A 13,724-nucleotide genomic window follows, 5' to 3' on the forward strand; every position below is an offset into this window, starting at 1 on the left:
CCGCGGAAGTAATGAGACTAGCGGAGAGTTGCTCGTCTTCAAATACACTAGCAAATTTGGCTGAGAACAGGTTGCAAATGTCTTGTTGATTGCCAGCAGTTTCACCATTAAAAATCATGAAAGAGGGTAAGCCGACTTCCCTGCGTTGCTCATTTAGGAAGTTCCAGAAGGATTTCGGGTGTGATTTTAGCCGTCGTTGAATCCTCCTTTGATAGTGTTGAAAACAGAGACGACTTAACCGCGTATACTCGTGACATAGTAGCTTTTCAGCGGCAGTGTGCGGAATTTAGTAAATCTTCTGAGAGCAGCCTTCTTAGTTCTTTTCAACGAGCGAAGATCTTTCCTCATCCACGAGACGCGAGAGTCGATATGGATGATTTTTTTGGAAACGTGTCTGTCAATGACATATGCCAAGACGTGAGAAAAGGTTTGTGCAGCAACGTTGACGTCTACAGGATATGCTCCCAATCTAGTTTAGACAGCACATGGACAATACTGCGATGGTAATCATGGACAATATTATTTTCGATCACGATAACTAAAGCAGGATGATGATGCACTTCCTTGACTAAAGGTTCGGGTGCCGTGGAGAGGAAAGGAGCTGTATCACGAGCACTCATAAAGCAGAAATCCAATGATTTGTGATAGAATTGCGGTACTATAACTGTCTAGGAGCTGGAGGGTTCCTACGTGGAAAGATGAACGCTCGTGATCAGGACAAAAAAAAACCGCTATGGGTTGGAGTCCATGCAATGTCCGGTAGGTTAAAATCGTCAAAAACAATAACTCCGTCGGAAGGGCCTGCTTTGTCTGAATCGACAATGTGCGTCAATAAGCTCCAAGCACAGTTCGAAAAAGTAGTGTAAATTTCCGTTCAATATGATTGTAAACAACATTGTTTGCAAGTTGCTCGGTTGCGTGAAATGAAATACAAGTCTACGTGAATGAATGTTTACATCACAATTAAAATTCAGAACTTTTATCTGTGTAGGTACATTTTCACTTAGAAGCTAGGTAAACTTAAATCTAATCTCATGTAGAAACAGGTACTCAACAGGTACTGCTAACTCGTTGAGGTACCCTAGGTAGTAACTTGAAAAGCCATGTGTGTCCGTTTCCTTGATCTCTGTTGAGCAAAGTTGAATACCGTTGTTTGTTGATCTCGAGGCTCTCTGCAACATCCAATTTTCATGGTGTAGATACGGTTCGTAAAGGGTGATACGGTCAAAATTTGGTCAAGGGAAAACGCGTGTAAATCGGTGAAATCGTTTATTTAAAAAATCAAATTAAATTTCTTTTTCAAGTTCAATTAGTATGAAATTCAGGAAAAATATTCAGTTAGGCTTCCGCTTTTCCAAATCCAAATTGCCGGGCCTTACGCTTGACCCCTGCCATCAGATTTTGTACAGCCACCTTGTCCACCTTCGCCGCCGCAGAAAGCCAGTTTGCCTTGAACTGCTGCTCGCCCTTAGCAGTTTTTTTTTGGTCTTCTTTAGGTTCCGCTTGACAATATCCCAGTATTTCTCAATTGGGCGGAGCTCTGGCGTGTTGGGAGGGTTCTTGTCCTTGGGAACCACCTGCACGTTGTTGGCGGCGTACCACTCCATGGCCTTTTTACCGTAATGGCAAGATGCCAAATCCGGCCAAAACAGTACGGAACAACCGTGTTTCTTCAGGAAAGGCAGCAGACGTTTATTCAAACACTCTTTCACGTAAATTTCTTGGTTGACAGTCTCGGAAGCTATGAAAATGCTGCTTTTCAAGCCACATGTACAGATGGCTTGCCAAACCAGATATTTCTTTGCGAACTTTGACAGTTTCATGTGCTTGAAAACATCTGCTACCTTTCCCCTTCCTTTTGCCGTATAAAACTCCTGTCCCGGAAGCTGCTTGTAGTCGGCTTTGACGTAGGTTTCGTCGTCCATTACCACGCAGTCAAACTTCGTCAGCATCGTCGTGTACAGCCTCCGGGATCGCGCTTTGGCCGTCGTATTTTGTTTATCATCGCGATTTGGAGTCACTACCTTCTTGTAAGTCGATAGTCCGGCTCGTTTTTTGGCTCGATGCACGGTTGTAGACGATACACCCAGCTTATTTGCGGCATCTCGGAGAGAGAGGTTAGGGTTTCGCTTGAAACTACCGGCAACTCTCTTTGTCGTCTCAGCGGCTTCCGGTTTTCGATTTCCCCCCGATCCAGACTTCCTGGCTGTCGACAAACGTTCCCCAAACACTTTAATTACATTTGTAACGGTTGATTTGGCAACTTTTAGCGATTTTGCCAACTTTGCGTGCGAGTAGCTCGGATTTTCGCGATGCGCGAGCAAAATTTTGATACGCTGCTCTTCTTGCTTGGACGGCATTTTGACAACTGAAGAGTGAATTCCAAAATCAAAATAGGAGCAACATTCTACACACACACACCTTCAAAATGAGGGGTGTTCAGGTTTTTTAAATGCAAAATTGAAAGAAATACGTCAAGTTGATATTGACCAAATTTTGACCGTATCACCCTTTAAAATCATGATGTCCTCCGTCGATAGTTGGTGGTCCTCTGTGAAGATGTGTTGCGCAACCTTTGATTTGAAATCATATGTTAGGCCTTTTTCCTGTTGCTTTTTGGCCTTATTAACCTCCGTTATATGTTCTTTAAATTTAGTTACTAAAGTTCTCTTGGTTTGTCCTACAGGTTAAAAGCTTGTTTGATGAACAACTTACGAGTTTGATGTCTGTTTGTCTGTGCAGTAAGTTTCATTCAAAACGAAGAAGGTCGAGTCTAACTTTTTTTCTATTTGGAGTGGAACTGCTCTCAAGGGGTTTCTCCGCTACCGTGTGACGTCAGCAGACTGACCAACAACGGACAGGCGAGACTGATATAGATAAAATATGTTGCGCAGTGACGAACGGCCACCGCAACCGCAGCACTAACCCTCCTGCGTTCTGTATTAGCGGTTGATGGTTCAACACTGTTGTGCGTATTGGAAATAGTAAACAAGCGCCACTAGCTAGATCAAAACAACACGCGCACGCGTGTTATGCTCCCCTTGGCTTCTTCTGGCCTCGTCTCTCATGAATCATACAAGAGGTCGTTTTCGCGAATGATCGTGCGAATACTCTACATGGTGAATCGCTGAAAAAAAAACGGGATGTTTTTCTACAACGTTCTTAATTTGCCCCGTCCTTACTTCCAAAGTGAATTAATATGGTTATTCTGAAACAGTTCATTGGAACCACCCTAGTTTGAACATTCACGTGCTACGACGATGATGGAGTAAAAATTATAGATTGACGATGATACGCAAAAATAGTCAAAACGGTGACACGATCACGCCTGCCATAGTAACACACTTTTTGCGTGCGTAATGAAGGGAGGTTTTTAGTTGAAAAGTAGTTCCAGGAGTAAGCTTCGTCGCTGGGACGGACGCTTTGCCCGCCGTGGAATGCCATGTGTTTACTGCGTGAATGTAAATTTAAACCGGGTTCAATGGCACTCGTGTGGGGAAGATTGCTTCGAGCGGAATATTTACGGTGATCATGGGAATGTATCATGATCTGTTGTTTACGGCTTGAACAATGTTGTTTAAGCTGATTCATAGGCAAACTATCCGCAGGATTATTTTGAGACCCATCATTCTATTTTGGGACTATTGAAGTGTGGGCAATAATACAAAATCATGAATACTTACTTTAATGAATTTTACAAATAAAATGGGTTTTACAAGAAAGCCAAATATTTAGAGGAAACGAACCATGCATTGTTAATTATACGTAAAACTAAATGTGTTGTTTTACTTTCTTCTAGAATTACATGATATTATGTAATAGGTGTTTCAGAGTTTCTCCAATTTCCAAGACTATATTAACTGACATAACCCCAAGGCTGCAAAATGCGTGTCGATTCATGTTGACATAACTGGTTCTCGGCAATTTGGTTACCACATCTCAAGATTCAGCCACTACTTGAAAGGTATGACTATCTACTTTCAACAGGAACAGACAAGGATCCAGTTGGAGTTGTGTGTGGCCAATCGGAACGATAAAACCCGTGAAAGGATGCTCTGTGGAAATTCGGATTCACCGGGAAAATGGTCAATTGTTAAAAATAGTCCTAGAGCTGCGCGATTTTTTTTTCTAAATTACATACAATCATGAGCAGAGAGAAAATATACCATCGCAATATCGATTTTGCAACCAAGTGGCCAGAAAACGGTCCTCTGGATATCCGGAGTCACCGGGAAAATAGTCAATTTTTAAAAGTAGACCTGGAGATCCGTGATTTTTTTAACTTGCATATAATCATTAGCATAGAGGAAATATGACATCAGCATATCGATTCTGCTATCGAGTGGCCAGAATACGGTCCTCTGGATATCTGGAATCACCGGGAAAATAGTCAATTTTTAAAAATAGACCCGGAGATCCGTGATTTTTTTAGAAAATGTGAAGAACCCTTAGTTAAGAAGATACATCTCAATGCCATATTGATTTGATCACCCGGTGATTATTGAACGCCCTTCTGGATATCCGGATTCTCCGGGGAAATGGTCAATTCTTAAAAGTAGTCCTAAAGCTGCTCGATTTTTGCTAAATTGCATACAATCATGAACATAGAGGAAATATACCATATACCATATCGATTCTGCAAACACGTGGCCAGAAAACGGTCCTCTGGATATCCGGAACTACCGGGAAAATAGTCTATTCAAGAAAGTAGACCTAGAGATCCACGAGTTTTCCATCTTGCATATAATCATTAGCATAGAGGAAATATGACATCCAAATATAGATTCTGCTACCGGGTGGCCAGAATACAGTCCTCTGGATACCCGGAATCACCGGGAAAATAGTCAATTTTTAAAAGTAGACCTAGAGATCCGTAAGTTTTTAGAAAATGTGACGAACTCTTAGTTGAGAAGATATATCTTAGTGCCATATTGATTTAGTCCCGCAGTGGTTATTGAACACCCATCAGGATATCCGGAATCACCGGGAAAATGGTCAATTCCGGAAAGTAGACCTAGAGATCCGCGATTTTTTTTTCTAAATTTCATACAATCATGAGCATAGAGGAAATATACCTTCACCATATCGATTCTGCAACCAAGTGGCCAGAAAACGGTCCTCTGGATAACCGGAGTTACCGGGAAAACAGTTCTTCAAAGTAGACCTAGAGGTCCGTGTTTTTTTTTTAAAGATTTGCTTACAATTATGAGCATAGAAGAAATATGTCATCATATCGATTCTGCTACTGGGTGGCCAGAATACGGTCCTCTGGACATCCGGAATCACCAGGAAAAAAGTCAGTTTTTTTAAAGAAGACGTAGAGACCCGTGATTTTTTTTTCTAAATTGCATACAAGCATGAGCATAAATGAAACGGTCCTCTGGAAATCCGGAATCACTGGAATCAAGGTCAATTCCTGAAAGTAGACTCAGAGATTCGTGACTTTTTAGAAAATGTAAAGAACCCTTAGTTGAGAAAAGATATTTTAGTGCCATATTGATTTGGTCCCACAGTGGTTATTGAACGCTCTTCAGGATATCCGAGATCACCTGGAAAATGGTCAATTCCTAAGATCCACTATTTTTTCTAAATTGCATAAAATCTTGAGCAAAGAGGAAATATATCATTACCAAATCGATTCTGCAACCAAGTGGCCAGAAAACGGTCCTCTGTATATCCAGAAACACCAGGAAAATGGCCAATTCCTGAAAGTAGACCTAGAGATGCCTACAATCATGAGCATAGATGAAATATTCCATCATTATATCGATGTTGCTGCCGGATGGCCATAAAGTGCCCCTTTGGATATTTGGATTCACCAATTTCTAAAAGTGGTCCTGGAGTTCCACGATTTATTTTTTTAAATTACATACAATCATGAGCTCAGAGGAAATAAGCCATCACCATATCTATGCTGCTTCCGAGTGACTAGAAAACGTCATACGGTTATAACTTTCAAATCTATTTTCCAGATAAATATGTTATAATAAGGTTTTACTCCAGAAAGATATAGAGTATATTACGGCTTCGGTAATACCTCCAATAAATTAAGTCCTTGAGCACTCATATTTTTCATGAGGATCCATCATGCTTCAGAGCAGATTGGCAAAAGTTTAGCACTAATTAAGATTACAACTCCCCCTTGACGATAAAAGGTTAAAGTATTTCTGAAGCCGCCATTTACCCTGATATCACTTGAAAATTTTGTTTTATCTTACATCATACACATACACACATACACATATGGACATCTTTAAGAGGAAGTTCACCGAACCGAAAATTCCAAGAAAATCAGTTCCCTCCTCAGATTCCTGAGAAAATTCACATGCAAAAACATGTTTTCCGTCTCATCATTAAAAAACTAAACACTGTCTTCGGAAACGTTTTTCAAGTGAAAGAGACTTATTGGATGGTGTACATCACACTAGTATACTTTTTAACTTCTTATTGCTAGTATACCATTTCGAGTGTTCACTCGGCTGTCGACCATTGCAATGCTCCTCCTCATTGTTCTTCATCAGCAGTTCTTTCAGTCGATGCGTCGTCGACTTTGGAAAGCAACCGTTTCGTGATGAGTGTGTGAGTGATGACAACGTTTTGCGTCCATTGCTGCAATGGAAGCGCTCTGACCCCCCGTTGGCGAATCTGCCATACAATGAAACCACTTGAAGCGGCTCCCGTTCTGGTGGAGGAGGCTTATTGGATAACGGAAGATAAAATGTTTATTGTGTTGTACCATTTGACTATAGTTTTAAGATGTATTGTATAGTGAACAAGAATCCTCGACTCTGTAAAGTTAATTCTGTTGAGCCTTATCAAATAAATTAATAAAAAAAAAGTATACCATTTAACTTCTTATTGCTTTAACTTCCCGCATAAACGCAAACCATCACTGGACCTTACCGATAATGGTTATAAATTGTTTATAATCCCTCCTAAACTTTAACTGAAATGGTTTTGGAACCTTACATGAACGTTTGTGTGATAAAGTTTTAACCTTATGTATTATGGTTTTTAGGAAGCGGACCTTACAAATAATGGGTCGTTAAGAACCATTACCATTCCAAATTCTTGTTTTCTCCATACATTTTCGGAAAGAGAACTATATTAGAACGTTTTTACTTATGGTTTGAGAACATTAATGATTATGGTTATGGTAGTCAGTAAGGTCCATTAATCGTTTTGTATTATCGCTCAACTTTACGTGGAATATATCGCGAACTGATAATTATTAATTTACAGGCAACCAATTCGCGATATATTCCACATAAAGTTGATCGATGTTACAAAACCATTCATGGGCCTTACTGACTACCATAACCATAATCATTAATGTTCTCAAACCATAAGTAAAAACGTTCTAATATAGTTCTCTTTCCGAAAATGTATGGAGAAAACAAGAATTTGGAATGGTAATGGTTCTTAACGACCCATTATTTGTAAGGTCCGCTTCCTAAAAACCATAATACATAAGGTTAAAACTTTATCACACAAACGTTCATGTAAGGTTCCAAAACCATTTCAGTTAAAGTTAAGGAGGGATTATAAATAATTTATAACCATTATCGGTAAGGTCAATTTATGGTTCTCGTTTATGCGGGTTGCGTCTTCGACTAGGTAGCAGGTAGCCGTCTTGGACACAGTATAAATAAGACCTATTCAGAATTAACTCACCATGTGACACTAGGTGTGTAATTAGGCATCGTATTACTTGCTTGCTAACCACTAGTGCCATTTGATACTAATGGCTTGCTTAAGTCGACATCTCGCGTAACATTTGAAAAGGGCCTATCCTCGTTGATCGATTCTCATCGTCGAGTTTCTCCGTGGTAATGGCAGCATAAACGAATTTCTCGCTAAACTCGCAGCACAGTTTGACAGAAGATGATCTTAGCTTACGCCTGAAGCAGCACACTCAATGGGAAATTCCTTTGCAGTCGGGTTATTCGCGAAAGAGAAAATCGATGAAGAGAATCGATTAACAATGATAGGCCCTTTTCTCGTGCCGCGCGAGACATCTCGGCTAGATTGCTGTCAACACGATATAGTGGACAGCTCAGTTCTAATTTCTCACACCAGGCCCGGCGAGTATTTGATTTGCCTTACTTCTTCTTCTTCTTCTTCTTCTTCTTCTTCTTCTTCTTCGCATTTCAAGCTTATTGCATATCGCATATTAGCTTATTGCGTGCTCTCAACTTAGTGTTCTAGATGCTTTTCCACAGTTATTAATTGAGAGCTTTCGATGCCTGTACCATTTTTGCATTGGTATAATTGTGTGGCAAGTGCAATCATACTTCTATGCCCAGGGAAGTCGAGAAATTTTCCAACCTGAAAAATTCCTAGACCGGACCGGGAATTGAACCCAGCCACCTCCAGCATAGTCTTGCTTTGTAGCTGCGCATTTACCGACTGAGCTAAGGGAGGCCCCATTTGCCTTTGCCTTACAATTACTTGCTTTAACTTGAAAGCTCAACTAGATAGATGGTTGCTGTTTTTGATACTGTTGTTCAGATTTATAAGACCTATTGTATGGTGGTCAGTTTAGTTGAAAATTTCTTCACCAGTGTACGAAATGATTTGCTACCTTTGGCCGAGTTTTTCAGGTGCACAATACCTATTGGATGGTGTACAGTTTAGTTCAGAACTCTGTGACCAGGAAAGTAAAGGTGCCTGCGAAATAATAATTCTTTAAATCGAATTTTTTATAATTTCTTCTTATTATACATAGTTATTACACAGACAAATAGACATAACACTCGCAAGTTGTTCATCGAACAAGCATTTAACGGAGAATTTAAAAGTATCGTAGTTGGTAGTACCGCCACCTGTGGCGCGCATAGTCAATTCCCTTGCGTTTGACGTTTACACACTACCGCCATCTGTTCAGCGTAGTGCCCACCACAGTGTACTCAATAGATGGCGGTAATGTTTTAGAGTGAGCAATATTAAATGTGTTTTGTCTGTTTGTCTGTGGTTATTACGTCCGAATGGGAACATTGCTTTTGTCTTCAAATTTCATTTCGTCTGCTGTTTTGGGACTGCCGTCGTAACTTTTGACATGGAGATTACACGAATGTAACGTATTGGCTTGTGATGTATTGATTTGTCAATTACAATTTGCAATTTCCATGGCATACATCAGCGAAACAAAGCCGGATTTTTGTTTGAACACAGATAAATGACAAACTCAAATGATATTCAGTTGATCTGAGACGTAGGGTTAACTACCCCATTTCCGGCCTATTGAGCACAGCCCGCACTTAGTCTTTCTGTATCAAGCGTAGTTTAGCACCAAACGGAATGTTATTATTACTAATGGCTTCCAAATTTGTTTACCTTTCCGTACGTACCGTAAGATTTGATAAATAGAAACCAATCGTTGAGATATTGTCAAAAGTCTAACACTGCTTCTTGACGCCAAACTCGGCCTATCGGATGAAGATAAAGATTGATTCGGTCGGAGCGCTTCTTTTGTATTTGAGAATATTGGGTGCAAATATTCTTATCACGAGTTCTTAGTGACTTCGTTCGGTAGCATTTGAATTAAAGTAGCGTACCAAACGCATAATTCACCTGTTAACGCCGAAATCATGGATTTATTTGATGTTTTCTGCTTGATAGGCCCAAAATGGGCGCTTAGGCTGAAGTAGTTCTCTACCCTACTTTTATGTATTATAAACCAGTTTGTTATATAAAATGCATTTTAAATATCGAATTTTAACATTATTCAGTAGGTACCTGCAAATTGATTGTACATGTTTGGAACTTAAATTTGAATGGGAGAGAAACTGAATTTTGAAAGATGTAAATTGAATTACATTAAAGATACTGAATGCCCCCTAATTTCAAAACTTTGAATTGAATGTTGGTTTGTTTTAGAATACAATTTATAAATTAATAATTTTTGTAATTATTAATTAAATTAATAAGAAAAAAAAAACAATCTCGTAGTCTGACGTCAATAATGTGGTCGTGCTTGGGACACAACCATTATTTTTTTTTATTTGGACCTGATGTTCAGACAAACGCTCAGAATCTGACTAACTGTGCCTTATCGTCGAATTAAAAGATCCATCCAGCCTGTCTGCTCAATATCCACTAATCGTTATTCCATATGTACGCTCCAACCGTCGAGGCCATTTCCGATGCAGCTCAACCTCAACAAAAGAAACAGCATTCTACACTTCTGCTTTGAACGCCTGTCGTCGTCCGTGTCTAGTGATGCAATCGTTCATGCTCAAACAGCAACAGTGACCTTTACATGGAACATTTGTGCGATTTTGTTTTCCTCTGCTGCTGCTGCTGCTGCTGCATTCGAGCATTTATATTTTCGGACGGTGCATTGTCCTGAAGAGCTGTTCTTCGCTTTTTTCCTTCTTCTTCAATAACAAAACAATTGAGGAACCAAACAATCTCTTGTTTAATTCCTCCACTCGTAGAATCGTTCGAGACATTTCTGATGTCGTCGTTATCATGATATCAATAATGTTATTTATAAGCACCGTCGAAAATTGACTCTCAAATAAAAATGGTGCGATATGGCTCCGTCATGCTTAAATAGGTAACCTTCTTTCCCTCCGTGCTATCCCCATTAGCACCATGTCTGTGGCCATGTGTTTGTGCAAGTTCCAGCTTCGGATGCCTCACGTCGCGTCATTCGACACAACGCGTTTCAGTAGTAATCATCATCAGCTGTTCGCTTTTTCTCATTTACTAAATTCCCTGTTTCTTTGTTTCTCTGTTCCCGTCGTCGTCGTCGATGTGCGCCGTAGGAAATCGCAACTGAAAATGTCCGCCGATTCCCAACGACGATCAGCGTCCAGCAGCGCGACCGCGGCTGCTGCGCGCTGTATGCCGGCGATAGTGCCCCCGCAGGCCGTTAGTGATCGGTCGATCATCGACAGTGTGGCCGGATTCATCAACGATGTAACGCTGCAGACGCAAACGCCACAGGGCGATGGCAAAGATCACATCCTGTGGGCACGGTTCGAGAGTACCGCCGACATCAGCGATCCCTGTCTCGGGGACGACTGGGAGCTGGAAGGGGGCATCGCCCCACCGCTCCTGCTGATACTGGGCTATATCAACGGGATTCAGGTATGGTAGATCATCTGCTCTCTTTTTCTTGCGTTATTCCCAAATCAACGATTGCTTTTCATCTTTGTAGGTCTGGATCATCCCAGCGAATGGGGAAGCGATTGAGGTGCTTTCGTGGCGCCATGGTAGCGTGAAGTGCTTACGGGTTCTGCCGACCCCAACTTTCGGAGACGGCGAATCGGCCACCGAACCCAACGACCAGTTCATCCACAAGCGACCGCTTATTGCTCTGTGTGACTCAGCCTCAAGTGGGGTCGTGGGAAGTAGTGGTGGCATGTCGAGCGGCAATCAGTCGCAGTACTGCTCGATTAACTTCATATCACTAAAGGACGGCGAGAACGTGAAGAGTATCAAGTTCAAGAATCCGATAGTGGATATCCTTGCGAACCGATCATCGGTGGTGGTGAGCTTTGCGGAGCGGATAGCCATCTTTGATGCTCGTACGCTGGAGGACCGGTTGACCGTTACCACGTGCCATCCCAGCCCTGGATTGAATCCCAATCCCATCGCACTGGGTCCTCGTTGGATTGCGTATGCCGAAAAGAAATTACTTCCATCGAAACGGTCCAGTGGAGGATGCGATGGAGATGGGGTCACCAGCTATACGGCCACGGTTTTGAATGCGGCGAAAAGCTTAGGAAAAGGTTTACGGGAACTTGGAGAACAAATGGCAGCCGGTTTGACCGGTGGCAGTCATTCGGGACCTAGTTCAATTAGCGGACTATCCGGTTGTGGTTCAACGGGAAATGTAGCAAGCGAAGGCAATCAGCCAGGAATTGTTACGATACTTGATATCAAGTATCCGATCAAGGATGTTAGTCCCACTACGGGAACTCCGATTGCCAGCAACGGAAACGATCCAATGGTTGCACATTTTGTAGCCCACTCGGAAGCCATTGTAGCGTTACAATTTGATGCTTCCGGAATGCTACTGTTAACTGCGGACAAACGTGGACATGATTTCCACGTCTTCCGAATCCATCCGCATCCGAGCGGGCCCTCGTTGGCTGCGGTTCACCATCTGTACATTCTGCATCGCGGAGATACCACGGCCAAGGTACAGGATATAGCGTTCTCGTTAGACTCCCGATGGGTAGCGATCTCAACTTTACGAGGAACGACACATGTCTTTCCGGTGACTCCTTACGGGGGTCCAGCTGGAGTTCGGACACACGGTTCCCCTCATGTTGTAAATAGATTATCTAGATTTCATCGTTCTGCCGGCCTGTCGATTGACGGCCGGTCCAGCAGCCCCGTTTCGCACATGGAGCATCCTGCGTCTCAAACTCCGACATCCGCCTACGCTAATCCACGGATTCCACCGTTCCCACATCCCACGATCGTCCAACCGCTAGCGCAGCTGCGGCAACCGTCGAGTCTTGGCACTCAATCGAACAGCAGCACGAACGTCAAGAGTTCCACTGGCAGTGGCCGTCAACGGAACTCTTCTTCCTCCTCGGATGACCTCGTAAAGCCACTACGGGTTTGTGCTACCTTTGCCAAGGCACGTTCCTGGCTGTTGGACCCACCGGGATCGGCCAGGGACACTCCCGCACATCGCATCCAGCGGAAACCGGTAGATTCACTATTTATCATAGCCGCCCACGGGGCATTGATTCAGTACGACTTGGAACCGAAACATACAACCAGTAAGTAACCTGTAAGTTCTGTTAGTAGATTTGATATATGCCCTATGTTTTAGACATCCCCAAAGAGAAAGTCTGTGATGACACACCGATCGAGCTGGAAGTGGAAGCCAAGGCACAGTGGACTCTGCAGCGCCAGGAAAGTGCCACCGCAAACGACATCCAGCCTCCGCTGCCGTTGGACAATTGGCTCGTGAAGGATCGCTTTCTCGAGGAAGTCGTCGGAGATGTTGTTAGCGATTATGGTAGCTTCGATCATCACCACCGCGGTGGCAGTGACCATCGGGGCAGTACTAGCAGCATTGATCACGACGATCGCTGGCTATCACAGGTAGAAATCATAACGCACGCCGGACCTCACCGTCGGCTCTGGATGGGACCGCAGTTTATGTTCAAAACATACAATACACCAAGCGGGTAAGTTGGAACGATTTTCAAACTTTCGATGGTGGGAAGACTCTTCAACGGAATGATTTACCCTTTATTTGTAGATCCCCCTTGACTTCGATCGACACCGATTCGGTGGAGATTGGTCCCGGAAACATGGTAAACCGACCGGCTCGCTCCAACCCGATGAATATGCCCATCTCTGGAGGTATGAGGCCATTGGTACCCATACTCATTGAATCTGGATCATGTAGTAATTCACAAGTCCTCCCATACAGCCGGATCATAGGGAAAATCTAATTTCGTTTCTTTTTTTTTACATTTTCGTTTACTTCTTCCCCCGGCTGCCACGGATGGTATGGACGAGCAGGTAGCTACGAGCAAAGTCCTCGAATGATCAATATGCCCGATTTTCGGCATCAAGAGAATCTGGACACGGAATTTTCTTCGCTGGGACCAGTCGAATCTCAGCTGCGAGAAGATCTCGCTGATGCTATGCGCGAATCACCGCTAATCTCCGGACGAGACACGACAGGTAGGCACCTTACTCATGTGACTGTATTGAACATTGAATCGTTGATTATTTTCCTTAGT

The 13,724-nt window shown here is 42.6% G+C and overlaps 1 protein-coding gene across 4 annotated transcripts in view; it reads left to right on the forward strand.

Moving 5' to 3' along the window:
* The window catches only part of LOC135706984 (breast carcinoma-amplified sequence 3 homolog), a 69,174-nt gene that overhangs the window by 43,383 nt on the left and 12,067 nt on the right, over nucleotides 1-13,724 (forward strand). For 2 of the 4 annotated variants that reach the window (XM_065228687.1, XM_065228686.1), the window contains 5 exons: nucleotides 10,773-11,097; nucleotides 11,168-12,746; nucleotides 12,800-13,160; nucleotides 13,235-13,383; nucleotides 13,501-13,665. In XM_065228687.1, the coding sequence (XP_065084759.1) occupies nucleotides 10,789-11,097; nucleotides 11,168-12,746; nucleotides 12,800-13,160; nucleotides 13,235-13,383; nucleotides 13,501-13,665 (2,563 nt within the window). In that variant the 5' untranslated portion in view covers nucleotides 10,773-10,788. The remainder of the gene's footprint in view (nucleotides 1-10,772; nucleotides 11,098-11,167; nucleotides 12,747-12,799; nucleotides 13,161-13,234; nucleotides 13,384-13,500; nucleotides 13,666-13,724) is intronic. The other 2 variants (XM_065228689.1, XM_065228690.1) reach the window with 2 other exon arrangements.

The sequence above is a fragment of the Ochlerotatus camptorhynchus genome, unplaced genomic scaffold (genome assembly GCF_037179485.1).
Source record: "Ochlerotatus camptorhynchus isolate MF236.1 unplaced genomic scaffold, CSIRO-AGI_Acam_v1.1 ptg000300l, whole genome shotgun sequence".
Taxonomy (NCBI): Eukaryota; Metazoa; Arthropoda; class Insecta; order Diptera; family Culicidae; genus Ochlerotatus; species Ochlerotatus camptorhynchus.